The following is a 25,753-nucleotide window of genomic DNA, read 5'->3' as shown; positions in this document are numbered from 1 at the left end:
TAATCCTAAAAAATTACTTTCGTACACCTTTCTGATGACACCGTGCTTGGACACACACCTGACAATCCTTCATATCACCTGGAAGCTATACCGAAGCCAGCTACCGTTTCAGCGCGATACGAAGAATAGCACAGATCAGGCCATAGCCATAATTCAACTATATTCTGGCCAAGATAAATCCGGTCAAGACTTGCACTAACTCTTGATCAGGGAAAAACAAGAGCGCATTTGGCAATAAAGCGACACGAGCGGCTTCAGATTTCAGTTCTTAGTACGAAAGTCATTCAAGACTGCATTATTTGGTTTGATGATAAGCTGATTCGATTACATTCCACTGATTATTCCACTGATTACTGATTAGAACTCTTTACAAATAAATGATGCTTAAACCACATAATAAAACTTTAGATTGTGAAAATAACAACGAGAAACCCGAGTTGTTCACTTGTAAACTACGCGCTACGACCAAAACGACAATTGTCAACAAAGCATCCATAGCATACTGCTATATTTGGTACATCGAAGTTTAGTTGTACCAATTATGGACGTACAGGAAAAAGGCATATTTTCGATGAAATGTTGGTAGCTTTTGATGTGTAGTCGTTAAATAACTAATATTTTGCCCCAAAATGATGATTTTGAGATAAAATTATGGTTAGGTGCTTGAAAATCGCTAATATCCTACAGTGCTGCTCTTAGCAATATGGTAAAAGATACCAAAAATCTTGGCAACACATTTTAAAAGGGTGATATTTAACAAACGGAAGTGACAAACATGAAACTAAATAAGTACAAATGTGTTAAAATGTTCATAAATTAAATGAAAAATCCTTCCGTGGTTTTAGAATGCAAATAGGCTGTTTTAGATCGAAAATAGTGTTCGTTATAGCCATAATACGTAGGACTGACTATCCTGCTATGGTAATAAAAAGTCACTGAAAGCCAAGCTCACTTCATTAGTGGGTACAGGCAGGCCTTGACCGACAGCGGTTGTTGTGCCAAAGAAGAAGAAGAAGAAGATAGCCATAAATGGTGCTATAGCCACAATTGGTACACTTACCCTAGTCATATTTTATTTATTTATTTATTTTTCGAAATTGAGCAGAAGGGAAAGCGAGCCCTGTCTTTCGTAAGCGTTACTCTGTGGATGCAACGTAGCTACCGTGTAACGCTTCCGCACAACCCTTCGAGAACGTTCCATATCTGGAGTGTGGATATTTTTGGACCATTAATAGAGCGTTTCATTTCTCTTGCATCTAGAATCAAAAACGACTCGCAGCATTGCAGATCATTTATTGCTAAATGTATATTCAAAAAAAGTAGAGAAATTATTCGCCAACATAAGAATTGCATATTTTTAAATATCTCACTGCATTCCATGCTAAAAAGAAAACTCACTCACACAAGCACCCAACGGTAGCAATGTTGCTTAAAACTTTGCCAGCGTGCATGCAACATGACAATCGGTGTTGCTCGCATTGAGAATGATGACGTCAGGAGAATCAGCTGATGGAACCGATGAAGTAAAAAGAAAAGTTCACCACAATAAGCGCAAATATTGCGCTAGACGAATAAACATATATTGGGAAAATTTGTTAATGATTAAAGTAATTTGTAAAAGAATACGTTTTTGAACACATGTTCTTATCGAGAAATGTGTTCACATGTGTTCATAACAGAGCAATACAAAATAATGAAAAAATAAATATACTAACATACCTTCAAATCCAGTATCAACGAGATACGATAATAAAATAATCAAAATGAACACTTTTCATCAAACAGCTTCACTCGATTGGGTTGAATAAAATGTGCATTGATTTAATTCCTGCGTGATGATATTTGTAATAAACAATTATTGAATTACAAAAAACGGACATGCAATGAGAAAATATTATAATAATTATAATTATATGTACTTAAGCAATCCTTCTTCTTCTTCTTCTTCTTTGGCTCAACAACCGATGCCGGTCAAGGCCTACCAACCCACTTGTGGGGTTGGCTTTCAGTGACTTATTGATTTCCCCCCATAGCAGGATAGTCAGTCCTACGTATGGCGGCACGGTCTATTTAGGACTTGAACCCATGACGGATATGTTGTTAACTCGTACGAGTTGACAACTGTACCATGAGACCGGCTCAAGCAATCCTTCTAGATTTAAAAAATAAAAAAAATCCAAAAGTTTACATTCAAGTTGCAAAAAGTATCGCCAATAATCCACCTAGTGGTGCATATTATTGCTTTTTAGTTGATATCGCCCGATCTCTTTTGAGATCTGAACACCCCTTTGGTTTTTTCCTGGGCCGACCGAACGCCACATTTACTGAAAACCGGGTTTAAATATTAACCGGGAAAATATTAACACACTTTATATTGATTACAGTATATCTTTCTATCAAATAACCAAGTATGACTAGGGACTGGATATAAAGAAAGTGTATACAAATCCTAACGAAATGCAATTGATTTGCAACGGTTCTTCGCGTCCGTTTGATTGCTGCGTACACTTTTGGGCCAACCTAATAGTAGCATCGCGCAACAGAACCGTGCGGACCTTTAGGACGCGCCGTTGTTTCATATTGTTTGTATTCGTATTGCGTTCGTTGCCGGCGACGGTCGCTTGTGGACTCTGGCTGACTTACTTTCTCCCTTTTGCTGTTACTCTCCGCTCTCCGTTACCTGCGCCAGCAGTGAGTGTTTGTGTGTATGCCCGAGAGGCCGACCGTTTACTCTGCTCTCCGCCGCAAAACCGTCTAGTGTGCCAGAGTGTGTACTATAAAGGCAGAGGCAGGAAGATATTCGTCATTCTTATCCGAGTGCGTGTGTAGTGCAGCTTAGTTTCGCGTTTGTTGCAGCCCGACATCGCTCAGCAAATAATTTGACCATTGATCGTTCCATTCCGAGCATACACAGGTGAGTGAGGTAGTATTTAAATGTACTAAATAAACCCAGCAACACGCCACACATCCACGAAGCACATGAACAGTATCAGCGTATCTTTAGCACCCGGTGCGCACGCTTACTACCACTTGCCTTCGCTGTCTGTGTGTGCGTGTGTCTGCAACCGTGCGTGCGTATTTCGTGATACCGCGTGAATGTCCCATGCGTACGGCATAGAAACAGTGAGAGGGAGAGATATAATAAGAGAGAGAGATAGAGAGACAGAGAACAGTAAAGTTACCCCTTCCTGCGCGTGCTCTTGTGCAATCTTGTAGCAGCCAACCTGTCACTTTTTTTTCGCGAATCGAAGGAAGCGAACAGAAAACGAAGAAACAAAAATATTCTTCCCCACGCCACGACCATTCCCCCCTTTGCCTGCCAGCCTACCTTCTTCTAACGGAAAGTGACAGTGTGTACCGCGTGGACGGGGAAAATGAGGTCCCACCCAGGGGACGAGAACAGGGTTCTATAGAAAAGCAAACGTGAATTTAGGCAGTGTAAAGCACCTGCAGCGGAAGGCAAAAGTGCGTAAGGTCATGCACGGTGTGAAAATAGGGCAAAGGGAAGGCGAAGGCCCTTTTGCTAGTAAAGGTCGTTTGCAGTGGTTTGTGGAAGGAACTAGGCGTGTGTGTGTCATACGGAAGGGCACACACACACAGTGGCGTCTTTGTTACCCATTCTTAATCGGTAAACTCCCCGCAAAGATGGCCCTCGTGCCCTTACGCAATGTCCTTCACCGGGCACACTTCCGACCAGGACTTCAAGGTCTTTTCGCAGCTCTTTCTTTTCACTGCCTACTTGTCTGTGTGTGAGTTTGTGCGCGAAGTGCGTTTTTGACCTACAAAGATAAACCGTTCTTCCGACTCTCTTTCTCTCCCGCGTTCCCGTGTCTGTGTGTGTTGTATTTTTGGGCTGGCGATGTAAATCTTGCCGGTGACTGTAGAACTGTCATTAAAGGGAAGGCAAGGCAGTGCGGTGGACAAGGGGGAAAGCATTGCATCGATCGTGTTGCAACTTATCAGCTGTTCAAACTGACAGCATGTCTGCCTGCCTGCCAGCCTGCCTTCCCGTCTCGTGTTCCGCTATTTCCCCTTCACTGTCTGTGCCGGTCTTTGTTGTTCATTCATCTCGCTCTGGCCGGTTTGCGATCATTATGCTTGGTGGGCACGGATCGGTCAGTACGTCAATGCTGTGTGCAACGCAATTAAAATTATCAAAAGAACGATCCCCTACCACCTCTGTTCCCGTTGGCTTGTTTCACTTCATTCAAATTCCCTGTTATATTTATGTTCGTTTCTCGCGGGATTCTAAAACAAAAAATCCTCACCGTTGCTATGGTTTTTTTAGCTTCTGCGTGCTTCCGTGCTTCACTAGGCAGAACTGCCCCTTACTTCGCTACTCAAGGCACGATTTGAAGTGAAACAAAAAAAAAAAAACAAACACTGTAGCAGAAAAAAAAATCCCGGGGAAGATAAAATAGCTTCTCTTGTGCATTCAATACCATCACCACCACCACCATCACCACTAGCAGAAGCAGCAGCGGGTTGACCGGCAGCGAAACGCAGTGCAGAGACAAAACGATGGATGGAAATTTCCACTGCCGCATACCCGTACACACACACACTCGCACGCAAGCATAAACGCATTACACACCCTCGGGCTGAACTCTAGCGTGCGTGGTGAAGGGGGTGTTTCGAGTTTTTGCTGTATAACGCCGGTATGTGCAGATGGAACCGTTTTCTGCAGCCAAGTTTGAAACCAGTGCCGTTTTTTAGATACATTTCGTAGCTCGCTTTTTCGTACATTCCTAAAGTGTGAAAAGTTTTAGATTTAGGATTAAGATTTGAAACCATTGTTAAAAGGTGTGTATTTTATTTGGTTTATTGTATAAAGTTTTTTATAACTCTTTCCTAAATCTATCATGTTAGGAATGGTATACGTCTTAAATTTTTTTAAAATTACTATTATTTAGTTTTACTAATTTGCTTTTACTAAATTACTATCGTAATTTCATTCATTACAATAATTACTTTCTTATAGTATGATCAATGCAAACATATTTTACTTATGTTTATTTATCTTAATGTGCTGTTGGTCTTAGCTATCAACAAGTTATTTAGTGAATACTGTAAAAAACTGTTGATTTTCAATTGTAATTCTATTTCATAGTATTATTTTTTTATATAAATTTATGAAAGCTTTACGATTTTGCCACTTTGTGTGTATAAACGAGTAGTTTAGTCCTAACTCTCAAAACGTTATTTAATTCGATAAGAAAAACATTTTGATCAACAAACAGGTATTGGTTTTAATTCTGTAAACTAGACATGGGCAAAATGAATCAGAACTGAATGATTCATTCCAATCTTTACACTGAGTGAACGAGTACCGCACCGCCAGATAAATGGAAATGATTCTTCCGCACGCTAGCGGTGCGGTATTGATTCTCCGTGCGGATGCTCTCCCTATCGACTATGAAAGTGTGCGATACATCTCCGCACGCTAGCGGTGCGGTATTGATTCTCCGTGCGGACGTTCTCCGCGCCGACTATGAATGTGTGCGATACATCTCCGCACGCTAGCGGTGCGGTAATGATTCTTTGTGCGGACGTTCTCCGCGCCGACTATGAATGTGTGCGATACATCTCCGCACGCTAGCGGTGCGGTAATGATTCTTTGTGCGGACGTTCTCCGCGCCGACTATGAATGTGTGCGATACATCTCCGCACGCTAGCGGTGCGGTATTGGTTCTCCGTGCGGAAACTCTCCATACCGATCATGAAAGTGTGCAACAAACCACCGCACGCGGTGCGGAGTTCATTCTCCTACTCAGAAAATCAGCATGCTTTTTCGATCTGATAGTGTGTTAAATAGAACGAGAAAGCTTCTGTTATCCATGTCTTCTTTCCCGTTCCGCAAAATAGCAATACACTCTCGCTCTAGTAGTTTTTTTTCATCAGACCGAAACTGCAGGTAATTTTCCATAAGTTTGAAGCACCCGATGTCGGCTCTGAATTTATGAAGAAGATTCTCCTCATGGACTATAGTTAACCACAGTTTATTAAACGGTACGATTAATTGAATGAGGGTTATGAATCCGTTGTTTTGAACGGCGATAAAGTTACATTTTTATAAAAAATACTTTAAACGAGTAGAACACAAAATGAATAATGATATAAGGAAATAAAACAAATCGTGATAAATTTAAAGTTTACATGAGCATTAAAACAACTTTCTATGTTTGTAAATGTAACTTTATAAAAAAAATAAAATAAATCGTTTGGATATTTTTGCAGCATATAATCGATATTTAAAAACGTACCGCACCTCAGGCGTGCGAAAGAATCACCGCACGCGTTCAGTTCATTCCACTGAGCGAACTGGACCGCACCTGATCTTTAAAAAGAATCATTTTTCCCATGACTACTGTAAACACAATAGTTTATGGACTGATCAATGATCAATGATCAATATAATTAATCAAACTATATTTCAAAACAATATAAGAGCTGCACAATGTTAGTAAAATCAATTAGAATCAGTTGCAAGATATAAATAATCTTATTTAATAATTATTATTTTTTGATTAAAATATTGAATAATCCATTTTTAGTATAATAAAATAAGATGTAACTAATGAGGGTTAAAGTAAGCAAAAGTATTTCATACGATCAAATCAAATAAATTCTCATTATCTTAAATATTATTTCTCTTACTGAAGACTTTTTTCCAGATTTGAAACTATTTCATTTTTATAAAAGCGGCACCCTGTTACTTTTGTGATTATTAATATTATTATTACTGTGTACGCTGTTTGTATCGTAAAGAAAATTAAAGATTTACAGTCAATGAAGATATTAAAAAGAGAATAATTCCCATCACAAAATAAACCATTGCACAAACAGTGAAAATCGCTTCACAGCATTTTTTATTGTAAACCAAGTGTGGCTTTATTTACAGCCTCGTATCTCTTCATTTATAAATTCTTTCCTTTTTCTTCTTGTGCCTTACAAATTGCCTCGTTCATTGGAATATGAACAAGTGCCGTTGGATGTTGGACTGTTTATTAAAATTAATAAACGCAATGTAAACATTCAATTGAGTGTGCCGCTACCCTAGGGCAGGACCGATTGAAGACTGAATCTTGAATCTTTAAGTTAGTTCCACTACTAACCGGTTGTAACGGGTGCAAAAAAAACTACCTCCCTTGGCAAAAGTTTCGTTTAGGAAGGCTTTAATACGCGTTTTAATTGATTTTTGTTTCTTTGGTCCGTATACTAAACCTTCCCAGTAGCGGACGGCCGTGCGAGATTAGACATTGATAATGACATTGTGGCCAGATGAGAACGTATCGCGTCATGATCGTCATGATCTTCATGACAACCACGTTGGAACGAGACTCTTTGTCAGCGCTCCGGTATTGACTCGGGTAGCAAAGGGGGAGGAAAAGAACCAAACACGTTTCATTACGATTCTACAATTCACTTCCCAATCTCCTTCCATCATCGGTCGTTGATACGCCAGCGTTAGCACACTTCGCAACGGAAGGCAAAGCACTGGCTGATGTTTTATTTTTTTCGTTTCACCATTCTGCCAGCTTGCATAACACAGCGAAAACCTCGCGTTCTAAGCTCACCCCCGGGGGCACTCCATGGCTCAGATAGTAATGCGATGTTTGGGGCTTTAGTTTGTGGCGGCTTTTTTTGTTGTTGTCTCACTTCTTCTACGATCCATTCAAAACACGCGCCTTTTGTGTGATGCAATGGAGACACGCGCGTTTTGAAGGCTTTGGAGGAGCGACAGCAATTTGTTGGAAGTTTTTAGGATTTCGGCACGCTTGAGGAATTGAATTAGAGGTGGGCACTGTTTTTTTGCATCGCGTTATCGACCGAAATCGCGAACGTTCCGAATGGTTTATGGGCATGCGAATGAGGCACAAAAATATCACAAAAACCAGTTCTTCAGCGAAGCTTGGCGCCAACATTGGGGTTCGTTTGCTGAATATGATGAATAGAAATGTGCTGAAATGGATGTAGCGAATGCCAGGAATTAATCTGGCGTAATTTAAATGGTAGCGTCCATCAAATTGAATAGAGTGTGGAATCAGTGAATATTTATGATTACTAATTTATTGAGCAGTCGAATAGATTAGATTTAAGATGTTCCGTATTTGTTGGATCTATTACATGTACATGTTATCAGTTGCGTAAACATTAACTGTTTCTATTGGCTACAACCTTTTTGAAGATATCAAAATATCTTTGCTGTATTTTTTTTATAATAATCTTTTCTATTTCATTGAAAGTCGTATTGATTAACCTGTTAAATCCATTGAAACAGAATATGGGTAAAAATCATGACCGTTGTCAACTTTCGTGACTGATTCCTGTGTGTGTACTAGTAAAGTTGAGAAAAATCGTCTGTAAGTAAGAGTAAGAGTCGTCTGGAGTCAGTATCGACCGGACTTCGGATGATTACGACCGACGCCGGATGATTCTGTCTCGGGACGACTACGACTCTTTTCGAACTGCTATCCTCGGCGGAATTGATGGTTCCGTTTTTGGAGTCAGAATCGAAGTAACAAGAGTCGGAGAGCGCTCTAGAGAGATCAGCACTAGTGTACTTGCTCAAAACATCAGTTTCTTCTTCTTCTATTTGGCATAATGCCTACGACGCGGACATCCCGGCCTATACAGGCTTTCGAGACTTATTCAGTATCATGCATCCGTATAATCAGTCCTTCCTACGAGGGAACGGTCCATATGAGGCTTGGGCCCTTGACGAGCATGTTATCAAGTCGTACAAGTTGCCGATTGTACTACGATAACTCCCCTCCCCATCAATTACTGTTCAAAAAACTTTTTGTTACCTTTGGTTGATCGGACATGGAAATCGTCCAATGTAATAGTGGAATAATGCTACTTTCCTTTAAATACTGACCGATGCTTGTAAAGATGTAACAAAATGATTACATCTATAATGATCAAGGAATACTGATTTCTCATTTCCTGAAAAGGATATACATATCTATTTTGTATTTCCATACAAAGGTACAGTGTTGCCCTAACTAGCTCAACGGTAATTTAAAGTATATTAGTATGTTTAGTCGAGCTTCCTGGAGAAATACTTCAGATAGTGTCAGCCTGAAGGTATAGTGAATATCTTTATCAACTTCTCTGACAGGTCTACATTAAATCAATGTTCATCCATAACGTCCTTCATAGGAAGGGCTGATCACCAATTAGGCTTACCAATTAGGGCTACCAATCATCATCGAGCAAAAGATCAATGATAAAAGCAATGAAACAGAACAACTGCAGTAATTGTGCTTTACATGAAGAAGGCCTAAATCGCTTCCTATCTATTGGAGTTGAAGTTGCGATAATAATTGTAATACAGTGAAATCTCTCTAAGATATAGTCTCTACAAGATGAATTGTTTCTTTAAGATGAATATTTTGAAGGTCCCGTCATTTTACATACATGTTATGTCTCTTAAAGATGAAGATCTCTCTAAGGTGAACATTCTATAAGGTACATATGCGATTTGGCAGCCGAAATTCTCTAAGATAGATTTTTGAACGACAGTTCATAAAAATATTGGTCCAAAGATGCCAGGTATTTTCGGTGGTTTCTTGGAAACTTAATAGGAACAACTTCTTTCGTTTTTGTCAAACATGAATATCTCTCTAACCTGACGGTCCCTTCAAGATTTACCTTAGGGAGATTTCACTGTACTTTGATTCTATCTTTTGCAGTATTTAAACGTAAACGATAAATAATCGAAACACAAGACAAATAGGGGCTGTCCCGTGGTACAGTCGGCAGCTGGAATGACATGCCTGTCGGGGGTTCAAGCCCCGAATGGACCATATCCCCGTTGCAAACACTGCTATCCGGCTGCGTGGTAATGAACAAGTCTGGAAAGAATGGAGAATATCGATCGTCGGATCAAACTTAATCATCTTCTCCATGGCGTGCGTCATTGCAGTTCATTGAGTATGCCTTGTTAATCCATCAATTCCATTGAATTGATCGAAAATATTTCTTTCATTACTCATCGAAAGTGAAAGGGAATGTACACCGCGATAACAGTATAACGATGCCCGCACCGATGTTATAAAATGACACCGAGAAGTGATGATGCTACCTGCGACCCTTTTTTATCAATTCCTGGTTTGCACGTGGTCCTCTGATAAAGACACAAGGCCCTCACACGCTCCAAGCGATCACGCTGCGGTCGACCAGTCCAGGGGAAATCGAACTGTCTTACCGTTTTACTCTATCGGTCGGCCTTCTAATTTGCGTGCCTCTGTTTTTGCTGTCTAATTCAGTTCCGTTATTTATTTTTTGCTCACTTTCGACCTCGTCCATCTGTGTGTGGCAGTACCGGTCAAATGTGATCGTACCAGGGCAATTTTTTTCTTTTAATGTTGCAGTCGAGGACGATCCCGCCCAAAAAAAAAAGAAAGAAAAACAATACGCTCTTCCACACACGCTTTTGCTATTTATTGCACCCGCTTCCTCGGAAATGGGGTTTAGGGATGAAATAAAGGAACGGGGTATTGATAATAAAAGTATGCCCGCAATCAATCCCTTGCCAGACATTCCTGTGATCAGCGGGCAACGGGCAAAAAATTCGCAACCACAGCCCCACACCAGCCATCCTAGAGGACGATTTATGGCAATGACCGGGCGGGCCGGGTACTGTGAAAATATTGCGTAGTAGTAGCAGCTAATCGCGGTGATATAAGCGGCGCAGATAGTGAAGAGATAAATTGGCGCAATAATTTACTCGCCTGTGCAGCTCGTGGTAATGTATATTTCTTTTCGGGTTTTTGTTTTGTTGCTGCTTCCCTGTAAAACATGTGATTAGATTTGAAATGGCGCTCCGCGGCATGAGTCGGATGAAACGGGTACCGTTTTGTGGCAGAGAGTATCAATCGAGCCGACGTTACATTGTGCAAGAACAACGGGTTGTGTTTTATTAGAACGATTAATTAGTTTATGATGAAGTTGATGCGTTGTGCCCTTACAGGGACCTTGAATTAAATATCAATTAAGTAGAACACATCCATGGGAACGTTATAGCGTGTGTTTCCATCACAAGGGTTGTTTCAAACCGGAACTCGGTTGACAATTGTGATTATGATTAATCTTATTTTAATGAAGCTCGTTGATGTATGGAGTTAATGATTGATTTGAAAAGGAGTGTTCAGTGATTCAATTCGTTTTCACGATAAAAACAAGATCATACTTTGTTCGAGAAATTTGCAACTTAAGAAAGAAATGAACCTCTTTCGGTAATCAATCGATTTCCTCCTACATCATAATCGTCTAGACTAGATGTAGGAGGAGGAGGAGAAATAGCGAACGTAACCATCGATGATGACTCTTCCCTACGGTCCATAAAGTACCAACCACGTACCACTTGCGTCACCAAGATAAGCTTATCGCCGCCGTCTCGCGTTTGTGTGTGGGGTTTTGCGTTTATGACACTGCTTTCCCCCGTCGTGCTTCGCATATCTTGGCAAATTAAACTGCACTCGGGCATCAATATTGCTGACCTTTGAAATGCCTCCCAGCAATCGTGGGCAATCGTGGTGCGTTTAAATTGCGTGGCCTAATGCCGATAGCGTGCCACTAATCCCCATACAGCTCTAGCAGTTATTCTAACGTATCGTGAAGGCTTCTAAAAAGCCACACTTTGGAATGATCGTGCGAAACGCAATGGGTTTTGCAACACCGTTGATGTTCTGGTTGGACAGGTAACCTACTTGCACACATAGGGAAATTAGTTTGCCCCCTTGCTGCATATTAGTTAGCAGAGGTCTAGTGCATAGAGCATGTTTGCTCCTTGGAAAACCTTTATTTCGCTCCATCCGTGAGATGCATGATGCATAGCATTTTATTATTTAATAGTGCTAGGGAAATGCATTCCCGAATTAGCATAATATTTCACTTTCGGCGAAGGAGCACAGGAACCTTATTATACATATGGAAAGCAAGAACACGCAACTGCTACGGAGTTTTTCGCTGTCCGGAAACGAAACTCGATATAGGCGGATTTCTTGTGGAACTGTTCCTTCCAGGTGGTACAGCTAGCCTAGCGGCAGACGAATTGTGTGGAATTGTTAAGCATGACGCTTTATGTAACGTGCCGGCAAAGCTGGTATCGTGTGGTGACCGTTAATTGGATGAACGCCTTGTCCAGATGGAAGTGAGCGAGACTGGAATTTCTAACGTTCTGGATTTTCGAGGAAAATGCACAACTAAAAGAATGATCCAAAGGTTAACCTGAAATTCCAAGTTGTCGGAAATGCAGTTATTCTTACATCATTGTTGTAAACTGACGCTAGAAAGCTGTTGTTATTGGTTTAATTGCAATAGATGCTATATAATCACCAACACCAAACTATTTTGCTTGCCAGCACTATGTAGCAATCACAATAAACACTCGGTTTCGCGGCTTGATTACTACTCGTTCGCCAGTCCTGCTGGAATAGATGGACCGTTTAAAGCATGCGCACAAAATTGCATCCACACCAATTGATCGATATGCAACACGCTGCTTAATTTAGATACATTTTGCATCCCCATTGTGCGGGCAACCCCTTAATGCCTCACAATTGAAGGCGCCGTGCCTTCGTCCATTCATTAACTGCAAGCTCAATCTTCTGGAAACGATCCGCGTGTCCAATTGGGACCCATTCTCTGTGGTTACCTATTAAACGAAATGCGCATTACTTTCGCTCACTTTTGAAGGATGGACCGTGGAACGTGCCCCCTTTGCGTGTGCGTCAAGATTTGTTATGGCTAGAAATAGAATGCATTTGATGGTGGGACAGCGAAAAAAAATGAGAGTCATGGCGGACAAATCAGTTCCCGCGGGATGGAAAATAAAAGTGCCCGACCATGCGCGACCAACCGACGCCCGTGCGCAAGAAGTGTAACGTTCGTCGACGCGAAAGCGATTGATACGAGCGGCTCTTGCGTTTGGTGGCAATCGGCCCAGACCAGGGCACATTTACCCCGGTCCATCCCGGGCTGGAACTGGACCAAACCGGTGCAAACTGAAATGGTGGGACGTGTATGTGAGAGACAGAGGGAGGGAGAGCGCGTGGTGGCGACATGCGCCCTGTTGTGATGAGATACTGCGGTTGATGGTTAGAAGTTTCGGGTGGACACTGCATGGCCATTGGGTGAATTTATTTAAATTGATATGTGTGCCGGGAACACGGGAGGGTCTGAGACCCATATATCTGACGATCTCTCCCTTTATCTCTCACACGGTGGCGGGAAGTGGATGTAGACGTTGAATCTTAGTTTGTAGGGCATGTTCTAAGGAGAAGTACTTTAATCTTTCGTGCAAGATCAGAAGATGGGAATACTTTGTAACGAAGAGATGGTGTATTCAACATACTGTAGTGTTTGGGTTTTGAATCCCTCGTATAGACGCAGGATCACAGGTATTTAAGCTCATTAGTAGCAGGGTCATGCTGAGGTCGGATACGCTTATTTTAGTATCGTAAAATACAGATTCTTGACGTTTATGTTTTTTTTTTACATTATGTACAGTCCATTATTGTAAAGATTTACGGGACAAGACCGTATCTTTTCTTTGTATTTTTGAAAAATTCCTTTTTTTAGCACAAATTATTACTAATCCGACATTAGAGCCTGTCCAAACACATGGGAGCAGGATCCTCGTAGATTCTGGACGAATTTCTCTTCGCTCATTTATAGGGAAATTGATCTAGTATCATTTAGAAATCCGTTGTGGTTTCGTCGTTCATTCGGTGTAATAGTAAATATTGCTTCGCTATTACATTGCAATGCCATTTTGAAAACCTGATTTCTGAAAATCAATATTGTCTCATCATTATATACACTTTGAATATTAGAATCCAATCATTTCTCTTTGAATTATATTACATACAAATTGTGTATTTATCGTTCCGGCGATTGTTTTCAAATACTACACTACTCTTCCATCGGTCTTTTGCACTTCAGCTGTTTGAACAACCGTTACGCAATCCTCACAATCGTTTCGCCCATAAAAACGTCCACAAATAGTTTCCTGTGAACGAACGCTATTACCGAATACCGCAGATGGTTGCAATTTGTTAAAACCTTGACGCTTATCGACCTGCCACGGGTTTGCAAATGTCGGCAATTCACTAGTGCACAATCTTTGTTTGCACTACTCTCAGCACACAAAAGAGAGAGAGAGAGAGAGAGAGAGAGAGAGAGAGAGAGAGAGAGAGAGAGAGAGTGCACATTACATGACGATAGTGTAAGCTCCATCCGAACGGATATTGCACGTTAAAAAGTGCATTCCCACCAAGTACGCCCGTCAACCACGTACGGCCAATTGATGGATAGATAGCGCGTGACAACGTGGCATTCTAATGTATGGTGATAAAAGATTACAATTGTCGCTTGATTGGTTATTTGCTGACCTTCCAGGGCACGTATGTGTTGTTACTGGTCTGTATGTAATTGTTCTCAAAGTTCTTCCAACATCTGGCACGTTGTTTGTGGAAAGGATTACTACGAGACCTGTGATAAAGTATGCATTACAAAGCTAATGTGAGATTGTGATGTAAAGCACATAATAAACCAAAAGGAAAAATAAATGTTTGCTGTGTGCTTTTGGGCGGAGTCGCTTTACCCGTGGAATTGAGTTATCTTGAAATTGCTGAATCTTGGAAACAATCCTTCCACAATAAAAAAAACCCATCCATCTTCGGATGTGCAATGAGAGCAATTGGACTGTTTCTAACCCAGTTCGATTGCTCTTTTCTATGATCGAACTGGCAAACAATCAACCGATATTACATTCCAAGCCTTTTATGTGTGTGTCATCTGGCTAATGCTCGATGACACTTTCATTGACAATTTGGCAGTTGCTTGATCGTCGCCTGGCCCCTGGATCTGGGATGTAATCGGGACTGATAATTCCGTTTTTCAGATTCAGGAACGGCGGGGAAGGGTTTGGCGCACGTTTGAGACTGTTGACTCAGCCTCATTTGGCTGAATAATTGCATTGGAGAGGTGGTGGTGGTGTTAGTGGTCACAGAGGTTACCGGGGAGGGACATCGCTTTACGAGAGATGATAAGAACCCAGCGCCGGTGTACGACACAGGGGAATGGGTTGATGGGAGCGATGGGAATGGAAGGAACGATTCAATGAATCTCTCATACCGCGCGGCACTGAGGAACGCCCGCCGTATCGTCCATCCAGTTGTTGTCTGAGCGTGGTACGATGTGGAGTGAAAGTGCGATGCCCATGTGGACTGGCTGACGAAGCGTTATGGTTTACAACGCCGTCAGCAGTAAAGTCAGACTGCATCGGCATCCGTTCAGGGAAAGTGTCAGTTGCTTGTGTTGTGAGTAGAATGAAGAACAAAACGCTATACCGTGTGTGTGTGCTTAAGTTGTGAGAAAATACTATAAATCTTCGTCAGTACTACAGTAAACGTAGGTTAGTTGAATACAAACCAGCAGGCCAGTGACTTATCATTCCCTGCAGGTATCTTAAATCGGGATGATCCGATAAGACAATCTCATTTACCATGAAAACCCCACAGCATGTCGCGCCACCCGTAAATTGTGAGTGAGAATTTCGGACACCTTTTGGTGTAATCGTGTGCTATCTTATCCCTTTATTTATCATTTTGTGGATGGATGTGTGTTTGTGTCCGATTTTTCTCGAAATGAAACACTAAGAAAAGGATTAGTGAGATTATGTTGATTCGTTTCACCTGTAAGGCGCAGCGTTGCGTTTCGTGATAAGGCACCATGGTGGTAGTGACCGCACGTTCCCATTGGGAGAGAAATGGGGCTCTCTTTTGCTGCTATATCCATAGCAGCTTTTGCGATGGAATTATTTAGTTTGTCTTTGCTAACGGTTGCTACAGAGTCTTGTATGCTATTAGGGTAGGTCTCTCGCGTAGTATGTTTGGAGCATTGGAAATCACATCTCTTGTGTACTTAACGCAAGAGCTAACGATGTTCCTACAACAGTATTCACAATACTCCAAAAACAAAACCACAAAAAGGGCGAAAATCCAACTCTCTGTGGAACTTTAAAAGGTTGAACAAGTCTGAATTTCCACCCTGACCTTCCCCACATATCTAAGATATAATAGATTTCGGAGAAGTGATACAATTGAGCCTAGAAAAGTAGGTTCTTTTGACAAGAAGAAGAAGAATAAGATTCCAAAATATAGCCCAAAACGTCTCAAAAGTGTATTTTATTCGATTATTTAAGTCTTCTCGGGCTTAAAAATAACCAAAAGCGAGGGTTCTTGACAACTTTCTTAAGGGAATGGTTAGACGTTAACATCTTTATTGGAAAAGATAAGGATAACTTTAAATGCTTTGACTTTGGATTTGCATTTTCAATGTTTTTACTGTATACAACATTAAGAAGACTTTAATGTAATTCAGGTCTGGTGTAGCTTAACATTGGTCATTGTTTTCCGCATCAGTTTTGAATTTAACCAGCATTATTCAACTCTTGCAAGATGTTTTCCAACAACACGCCTGTCACAATTATATGACAGCTGTTGAAAAACATGGATCGAGTGTTGAATAATGATGAAATTGTGTTGAATAATGATGATAACATTAGAAACTGACCAGGGCATCAGTTTGATTTGCATTTTATTATGGAGCTTGAGATGACTGGTCTCAGTCTTTAAATAAACAGCTTTATTGAACATAATTTGCTCCATTGAGTTGTTCACTATCTGTTTATTATTTCAGTAAATCATCCTACCAATACATAGCTTGTTTAATTCTGCATTACAATTCCATAATACAGCATAAGAAACCACTCCCAGTACACCCATCCAATATAGTTCACACCACCCAAGTGGCCCAATTTCTACTAACTTTGCACGCACCGGTCGAATGGTGTCTCGTCCGGTTGACGCCAGTGTGCCAGAATGGTCCATTTGATTTCCGATCCCCTTCTCCTCGTCCCCATCTTTCCATCATGGATGATGTCCGCGGTACGGCTCTCGGTCTTCGACCTATTCTGCTGAAAAACATTCACCATGTCCTTGGACTGGGTGGCGCATCATCGTCATCAGCAAAGACGTCACTGCGCCGGCGATGACACAACCATCCGAGACCGGCCGGAACCGAATCTTAGTAAAGGGCGGTGTTTCAAGGGTTTTTTGTTACATTCGGTAATAATATTTAGGAAATAATCGCAATTGACAATCTGTGCGGATTTGTGGAATTTAGTAGCAAGTGTACTGGTTGGCAAGTGGCCACTTTGTTTTCGGGCAGCAGAGTCTAGTGACGTCTATGGCGAGATTTATGTAACGTGTTGAAATATTGTTTTTCCTCTGCAAAATCGGGCAAATTGAAATGCCGCTGTGAATGAGCTGGATTTAAGGGGGAAAAAACGATTTTTGTTTTCAATTTTCGTTCAGTTCACAACATCTCTTTGAAGTCTTCCTCCCTTCAGGTTCAAGGGTAAGGTGAAGGCCGTTCGCTCTCCCCGTCAAAGTGACAACGTCGTTTAATTTACATTCCTCCTTCCTTGAATATGAGATGCCAATTGCTTTACGGCCTGTGTAATATATCATTCCAACATTCCCGCTCCATCTTCAGACGCCTTTCCTGCTGAAGGTTACTAAAGAACTCACTTCATTTCTCGTGTGTGTGTGTTTGTGTGGACGCAAATTTTGTTTTTTTCCCGGTAGACTTCATTAAAGCACCATCTAATCCGTATGCTTGTTTCTATATTTATACTTTCAGATACTGCCAAACCGAGGCGTTCGGCGTCCCGCCGCGTGCACAACAAACAAGGTGTTCCGTTCCTCCGATTCCCTTAGCCCGTTCATTCACGTGCGGACCAAAGCGTGTGTGCTTGTGTGTATTGTTTGTGTCCGGTTTGCAAAAAGAAGTGCACAAATAAAATTTGAGTGAGAGTGTTTTTTTTTCTGTGTATGCGGGAAAGATCGCAAGTAGATCGCACCAAGACAACGTAGCGTAAAGAAAGGGAGCAACAGCAGCACCAGCAGCAGCTCGAGGGAAGTGAACTCGCCCATCACCCTGACATTCGCGGGCTAACGTGCAAAGATACAACCAAAGCTTCTGTTTGCAAAATGTGGTCCGGCTTTGCAGCTTGCGTTGCAGAAGCCTGACACGACACGACACGCCGTGTGTAGCTTCTTCCCACCTTACGCAAAAAGGGGGAGTTACCAGCACCGCGTTGAAAGGAGCAAAGCGGAGTACGACCAATCGTACTCGTAGTTGTGTGTGTGTCCGTACCACCCCGTAGAGCCACCGAATTGTCCGGCTTGATGAAAACGCACCCGGCGGCACGGGAAGCAACGAGCAACGCTAGACGCCGCGGCCAGTTACACGCACTGCTAGCAACACTTATGCATTGTGATCGGGAATACGCGTCCGCCACCGAATCCGCCACCCACTGTCTGCGCTATCTGCCCAAGGACCCGCGGCTCAGATCGACGGGAAGACCGCAGGACCCCCGGACGCCCGGAATAACGACCATTCGCCGCACCGACATCGCCTTCGCCACCATCGCCATCACCACCACCGCCGCCAGCAGTAGCAGCAGGTTAAATAAGAGAAGCAATAATTGTAGTAGTAGTAGCAGTAGTAGTGGTAGTAGAGACAGTAAATTGAGCCGGAATACTCACACCAGCGTGAAGCTGCTTCGTGCTCGTGCTATTTGTGCCAGCGCCAACAAGAATATCCGTAGTAACATCCGTTCTATCGGCGACGACGCCAGTACGTGGCCAGTTTCGTTTGCGTCGATCGTACCGAAGTGGGAAGAGGAAGAGAAGAAGGAGCAGACAGGTGTTAGTAGCAGTGGCACCTTGACCCGCCTTTCGGGACAGCTGTTCGGTCGCGCCGTTTAGTAGTGGTCGAGCACGGTGATCGACACCTTTCGACCGTTTGTACAACACTGCCACTAAAGCGCGTACGGAAAAGCATTTAAATTAAGTGTGTCTTAGAGTGTCCGTGTGTCTGTGTGTGTGTGTGTGCTGAATGAACGATTTCGTCTGGCCACACAGCAGCAAATCGCAACCACTTGGGACCGTGCGTCGAAGCCAGCTCGAATACGATGGTGCTCGAAATACGCGTTACCGATCCGTCGGAAAAGTCGGTCACGCCGGAGCGGGTGAAACCGTTCACAGAGGAGCAGGAGGATCGGCGTAACAACAACCGCCACTCGCCCGGCCGCATCGGGCGCGATGAGCTCGAAGCGATCAAGACCAACCTGCTCAACACGAACGAGGTAACGTTCAGCACCGTGCTCGATACGGACCTCGGGCCGCCCGGTTCACCGCCGGGACGCGGGGGCAATTATGGCAAAAACCTGAGCATGGCCCAGCTGAAGGTGCCGGGCGTCGGTGGTGATCCCGCTGCCGATGGTGGTGGCGATGGTGGTGATGGCACGCGCCGCATTCGACTGATTTCCGAGCTGTCGGAGGCGGACTCGATCCTGTCCTCGTACCACGAGGCCGGGTACAAGAAGAAACCGCCGAAAATCCCGGACGGCGGGTACGGTTGGGTGATCGTGTTTTCCTCCTTCATGATCTCGCTCATCATGGACGGCGTGTCGTTCTCGTTCGGGCTGATCTACACCGAGCTGCTCGACTACTTCGGCGAGTCCAAGTCGAAAACGGCCTGGATCGGGTCGCTCTTTATCGCGGTACCGCTCCTGTCGGGGCCCATCATGTCGAATCTGGTGGATCGGTACGGCTGCCGCAAGATGACCATGCTCGGTGGGTTCATCGGTGGGATGGGCTTCGTGCTCGCCTCCATCTGCCAGTCGGTCGAGCAGCTGTACTTTACATTCGGCATCCTGTCCGGGGTGGGTCTCGGCTTCGGCTACGTGACGGTGGTCGTGTGCGTGGCCTTCTGGTTCGACAAGCGGCGCACCTTTGCGACCGGTATCGGGGCGTCCGGCACGGGCATCGGTACGTTCGTGTACGCACCGCTGACCCAGTGGTTGATTAACAACTTTGGCTGGCGCGGAACGACGCTCATACTGGCGGGCACGCTGTTTAACATGGTGGCGATGGGTGCGCTGATGCGCGACCCCGAGTGGATGATCGAGGAAAGCCGGCTGGAGAGCAGGGCTCAGAGCATCCAGACGTTCTCGAACTCGAGCGTGTACCTGGACGAGATCAAGAAGCTGATCGAGACGGGCATCCCGAAGGAGCACGTGCTGGACACGCTCGTGACGAACGTGAACACCGAGGCGAACCAGGCGATACCGCCCGAGGACCCGGCGATGACGAAGAAGTACTCGAGCGAGGTCGCACTGCCAACGTTCTTCAGCGAGCAGGAACAGCACGGTGCCGGTGGTGGTGGCCCACGTGCTGGGGGAGGTAATTTGCACGCCAGCAATCGATCTCTGCGCCATAACGTGCTCACGAAGGAGGCGTTCAAGCGTAGCGGCCGTTTGGCCCAAGCGAAGGCACGGCTCGCCAGCACGGAAACGCTCAACTCGTACGAGAAGCTGTCCGACGAAGAGGAGCACGAGCACCACCCGGATGGCGTTAGTCTTGGGATTCACGCGTCGCTCAAGACGCTCAGCGTGGCCTCGCTGGAGGACGGCTATCTGAGCGAGAAGCGGGCACAGGAGCTGCACGTAAAGGCGGGCGGCAGCACGTGGTCGTTGGATGAGGTCGCACTGGCCGGCTCGCTGGTCGTACCGTCACCGCACGGTGATGCGGCAAGCGGTGGTGGCGTTGGCGGTGGTGCTAGTATTGGTGACGGTAGCCGGACGGAGAAATGTCGCAGCTTCCGGGGCAACTCGCTCGATGTGGTGTACGAAAATGAAATCTTCAACCCGAACGTCGACACCAACGTGACGCTCGTGGTGCCGAAGCAAACCAAATGGTTGCACCAGCGGGCGGTGGCGCCACGGGGCGGCGGTCTGAAGAAGCAAACGTCGCTCGGCCGGCAGCATTCGATGCGGTACTCGAACTTTTACAAGGACATGCGGCTGCACCGGAACTCGATCCACTATCGCGGTGCGCTGCTCAACACGCACCGGTACCGGTTGAAGGCGTCCTCCTGTCCGAACATCTATCGCAACTCGATGACAACGATCGCCAAGGAGCAAGATGAGGTGAGTTTGCGCGCTCGTTAATAGTCGTTGCGTTGTTTTGTTTTTTTAGCGCCACGTTGGCATTGAAGTGGTTCTGCGGCAGGTCAAAAGGGTAATTAGCACGTTCGTTATAATGAAGAATCAGACAAAGGAAACGGTTGATCGAGTCTTGCTCTAGAGCAGATAAAGTGACAACTGATCGTGCGTAACGTTGTCCGTTTGCGGATGCTGATGTATTCAAATGCAATTCAGTCGCTAATTGCGCAAACACGTGCTTCGTGTGCAAAGCAACCATGCGTCTCCATTAGTAATCGAGGTCACGTGGCTATATTTTATGTTTTTAACTGTCGAAGAAGGAGTTGATTATTTTTTTTTCAAATTGCACGTTAAATCCATTTAATTTTATCTTCGATTTAGAACCAAACACTTTAACCCAGTCACTGGCAACCAAAAAAAAAAAAAAAACAAAACAAAAACGTCATATTCAAGGCAAACGGGTTACTTGGCGCTGGCTACCAAAGGCTTATAACTGTTGAATACGTGATCCAATATCGATGCAATATTCTGAAGAAAATTAAATAAACTAATGCCGTTTCTATAACTGTTCATAAATTGTTTCAATTCGCTACCATATTTAAGTTATAGCTATTAGCTTTGAGAACTGTATAGTACATGTCTCACATAGATTTTTCAGAATTTTTCTACTAACAATTAAAAGGATAAAGGAATTTAAATTTGAATAAAAACCATTACCGTTATGACCCTTGCTGGTAGAAAGACACCAACATCAAATTGCATTCACACGCAATGTTTAAATTCAGTCTCTTTACAATGTTTAATCAACACAACTAACCAATAGATACCATTTTATGAAGTTTTTGCATTTGTACCAATTGCGCATTTTATAAAATTATGATGACAGGTGTGTTGTAACGGTTTTTATTCAAATCGAAACTTCTTTACAGGGTTTTCCAAGTCTGTTTCGAATGTAAACATTGTTCTTTACTGCATCAAATGCATGCAATTATTTTGATGGAAAAGGAATGTCAGAATGCTGTGGAATAACATTTTGCATGCGGTGAAAAACAATGTTCACATTCAAAAGTGATTTGGAAAACCCTGTATCTTTTTTATAGTTCATAGAAAAAACCTGAAAAAATATGTTAGACGTGCAATGTACAGTTCTCAAAGCTATTAGATCCATTTTGATGTGAAAATGTTGTAAAGTGTTAAAAAAAAAATGCTTTTTACGTTTTGTAATTTTTTTTTTAATCCTGTCAACTTTAATAATCTATCGCCTAAAAATGGTAGCAAAATGAACCATTGCGCATTGGACATGCACAGTTATAGAAACTTCATTAGTTTATTTAATTTTCTTCAGAATATTGCATCGATATTGGATTACGCATTCCAAAGTTGTTGTAAGCCTCCAAAGTCGCTAGCTACCTGGGTTCCCCGGTTGTCTGCAATAAGGGTATTGCAAAAATTAATTCTAAAAAACAGGTAAACTATACTCCAAAAAAAAGCTACGAAAAATTCAAGAGAAGGCTGTGGTTTACACACGTATTCTAAATTTCAAGTTAATCGAATTCTTAGAATCCGAGAAATGAGCAATCAAAACCGATTTGGCTACCAGGGTAGCCAGTTGCCTGGAATAGGGTTAAAAGAGTCTAAAACAAAAGACATGAAAACAAAACTGAAAAAAGGATCGATTGTGTGTACTTGCTTATTTACAAACAAAAATCCTGTGAAAAATAATTCTTCTATTTCCTACTTTTTTCAAGAAGTAAGGGACATAAGAAATGTCTAGTTTTTTTTTACTCCATTTGGCTCTGGAGGTCTTGGAACTCATCACGAATCCATATCGCTCCTGGAGCTGATATTGAATCCCACCCGGTCCTGGAACTAATACTGAACCTTTTCCTTCCCTGGAACAACTTCCGATTTGATTCCAACCCTGGAACTGTACCTGGAACTAATCGGTTCTGGAACAGATTCCAAAACCCAATCCGGTACTAGACCTGATCTCGATTTTATTCCAGTCCTGAAACTGTACCTGGACCTGTTCCGGATCCGATACAAAACGTGAACCTCTTTCGGTATTGGAACCGATGCAGTTTCTCTTCTGACCCAGTAACTGATTCCGCAGGTCGACGAACCATATCTGGCAGTATATGGGCAAAATAGCATTAGCATAGGAATTTTAGCACAGATTTTGTTCTTGTTTGTTAAATTTTTCAAACTTTTAATGTTTTTTTTGTCCTATTCTCTTATCTTTGTTAAGCCATGGTATGGAAGTTTCATCGATACGCTGAAATCGATTTTCGACTTTTCGCTCTTTTTCGAGTTCCGCTTCGGCATGCTGTCCATCTCGACGTTGCTGCTATTCGTTTGGTAAGTGGAAATTCAACGCCTTTGCCTACCCTCTAAATGGCGTCAAAAGCATTAACGATTTCTTCTCATTTAAGGTACATCATTCCGTATTTCTACATCCCCGAGTACGTGCTGAACTACAAGTACAGCGAGCAGGATGGTGCGAACCTAATTTCGCTGATCGGCATCACCAACACGATCGGCATGGTCGGGCTCGGCTGGCTTGGCGATCAGCCCTGGGTCGATGTCGGCAAAACGTACGGCGTCTGTTTGGCATGTAAGTCGATCGCGATTTCGCGATCAGTGCTTCCCTCCCACAAGAAGCAACTCAAAATAACCTTGTTGCGTGTCTGCATTTTGCAGTTTGCGGTGCATCGATCTTCGTCATGCCGTGGCTCATCTGGAGCTACCCGGCCATGGTGGTCCTGTGCATCATCTTCGGCTTTACCTTCGCCAGCACGTTCTCCTTCACGCCGATCATAATGGTGCGGTTGGTCAGCTTGGACGATTTTACCGTCGCCTACGGTCTGGTGCTGTTGGTGCAGGGCATTGGCAGCTTGATCGGACCTCCGATTGCCGGCTTCCTGTACGACGTTACGAACCGATGGGACGATTCGTTCTATGCGGCCGGCTTCTTCATCTTCCTGTCCGGCGTGTGTGCTTGGCTGATCGGTTCGCTGGAACAGACAGCCGACAACGAGGAGGAGCAGGACGATGGCGAGAAGGAAAGTGAAGCCCTTAGCTCAACGGTCACGGCCTAAGGCCGGTTGCTAGGTAGACAGAGGGGCTGTGCGTAACTGTGGTGCCTTTTGTACTTATATTCAACAAGCCGGTGTGTGTCTGTCGGTGTTTTTTGTTTGTTGGAGGTTCTATGCGATAGCAATGATAGCTTTTCCTTTCATATCACGTGTGTTCACAGCAAGCCTTACCGGTTAGGAATTTCTAATTCAACCTCACTAGGGGGAAACAACCATTTCCCAGTACCTATCGACTCCTCAAAACTAACGCAAAGGACATCACCTACCTCAGAGCATACAGTTTTGCCATGCAAACGATGTGTTTGAAGTATTCGTAGTCAAAAAAGGTGTTTACTCGTTTTTTTTTGTGTTCGGCTTTTGACGTCATTAGAGAAAAATTTCCATATCTAGCTTAGAAAAAGGAAGTAAGAAGTAAGCTACAACACGCTTTCCGTAGTTCAAACGAACGTCAATCGAAGATGCTGCCTTATCGAACGGTGAAATGATGCCCTGAAATGAGGGAAGAGAACAAAAGAGCATGAATGAATCGTGATAGGAGGATAAGTCGAGTAGAAACGGAACAGGGGAATCAAAGGAGAAGGAAACTTAAGACACTATTCTCCCTTTGGGTCGTGCTGTAATGTGTTATCGATAAGACAAATATGCAATTTGGTAGGAAGAAAGAATTGGACGAGATGGAATGTTATTAGGCCATGCTTTCGCGCTTTTACGCGCAAACCCAACGCACCTGCAATGCGCCGGTTTAAACGTGTAGTTAGAACGATTCTTTGCATCCCACTCTAAGTAGGAGTACGTGATCTTGGAGGAGCTTTTCTTCGGCGCTTAGAACATTTGAACAAAAAAACTATCCCACTTCCCCCCCTTCACCAGGGACCACCCCATCATCATCAGGCTGCCAGTAGTAGAAGGACACCTTTTCGAAAAAGGGATGTAAGCGAACATATATTTAACTGCACAGAGTGTGTGCGTAGTGTACTTTACGTAGTGTTGAGGCAAATCCGCCAATTAAGGTTTTATTAGTTACGTATTAGTTACGAACGCACTTAAAGGAAAGCAAACACAGGGCTCTTGTGATTACAAAAGTACTTTGTAGGGACAGTAGGTTCTTTTTTATCATTTCTTTCACTCCCTTCATCACCCCCACTCTCTCTCTCTCTCTCTCTCTACGTATATAAACGCGTATAGGAATTTAGGTAACTTAGGAAACAGTTTAGGAAACATTTTAGTAAAATCTTCCGTGCCCCGGAGCGTGATAGAAGTGTGGTGTTAGGGAGGGGATAGTAGAGTGTGGTAGGATCGTTCTTAGTTTTTAGCATCCGTACTTACGTGTAAGATGTACTTTTTTTAATTTTTGCTAGTTAGAATAAAATTTCCCAATCCCCCAATCACCTTTTCATTCGTTAGTTTTTTCTATTTTTTGCTTACTGATTCGCCTTCCACTGTTTCCGAAAAATAGAGAAAAAAAATCAATATTCAATTTCATTTCCAGTTGCTATTGTGTGTGAGTTTCTTTTTAAATTGTTTTGTTATCTTTATTTCTGTTTATTAGCTTTACGTTACTACACCACAT

At 43.3% G+C, this 25,753-nt stretch overlaps 1 protein-coding gene across 4 annotated transcripts; it reads left to right on the top strand.

Moving 5' to 3' along the window:
• Positions 1-2,583: 2,583 nt before the first annotated feature.
• Positions 2,584-25,571, top strand: LOC121593547. Of its 4 annotated transcripts, XM_041916006.1 has the most exons (6): positions 2,584-2,914; positions 4,289-4,658; positions 17,719-21,073; positions 23,337-23,446; positions 23,521-23,702; positions 23,789-25,571. In XM_041916006.1, the coding sequence occupies exons 3-6, from the start codon at positions 19,055-19,057 to the stop codon at positions 24,184-24,186; spliced, it is 2,709 nt and encodes a 902-aa protein (XP_041771940.1). In that variant the 5' UTR covers positions 2,584-2,914; positions 4,289-4,658; positions 17,719-19,054; the 3' UTR covers positions 24,187-25,571. The 4 variants fall into 4 exon arrangements, with proteins under 4 accessions (XP_041771940.1, XP_041771938.1, XP_041771942.1 ...); XM_041916004.1 differs by lacking the exon at positions 4,289-4,658; XM_041916008.1 differs by lacking the exons at positions 2,584-2,914; positions 4,289-4,658 and adding an exon at positions 4,688-4,803.
• The last annotated feature ends 182 nt before the right edge of the window (positions 25,572-25,753 follow it).

This window comes from Anopheles merus, chromosome 2L (genome assembly GCF_017562075.2).
Source record: "Anopheles merus strain MAF chromosome 2L, AmerM5.1, whole genome shotgun sequence".
Classification (NCBI taxonomy): Eukaryota; Metazoa; Arthropoda; class Insecta; order Diptera; family Culicidae; genus Anopheles; species Anopheles merus.
This window is presented reverse-complemented; position numbering and strand designations above follow the sequence as displayed.

What these genes read in the sequence shown, in the direction of transcription:
- LOC121593547 (XM_041916004.1), top strand. Translation starts at nt 19,055, where the DNA reads ATGGTGCTCGAAATACGCGTTACCGATCCGTCGGAAAAGTCGGTCACG. An exon ending in ACGTTGCTGCTATTCGTTTG is followed by an intron (nt 23,447 to 23,520) that starts GTAAGTGGAAAT and finishes TTCTCATTTAAG; the next exon opens with GTACATCATTCCGTATTTCT. An exon ending in GTACGGCGTCTGTTTGGCAT is followed by an intron (nt 23,703 to 23,788) that starts GTAAGTCGATCG and finishes TGCATTTTGCAG; the next exon opens with TTTGCGGTGCATCGATCTTC.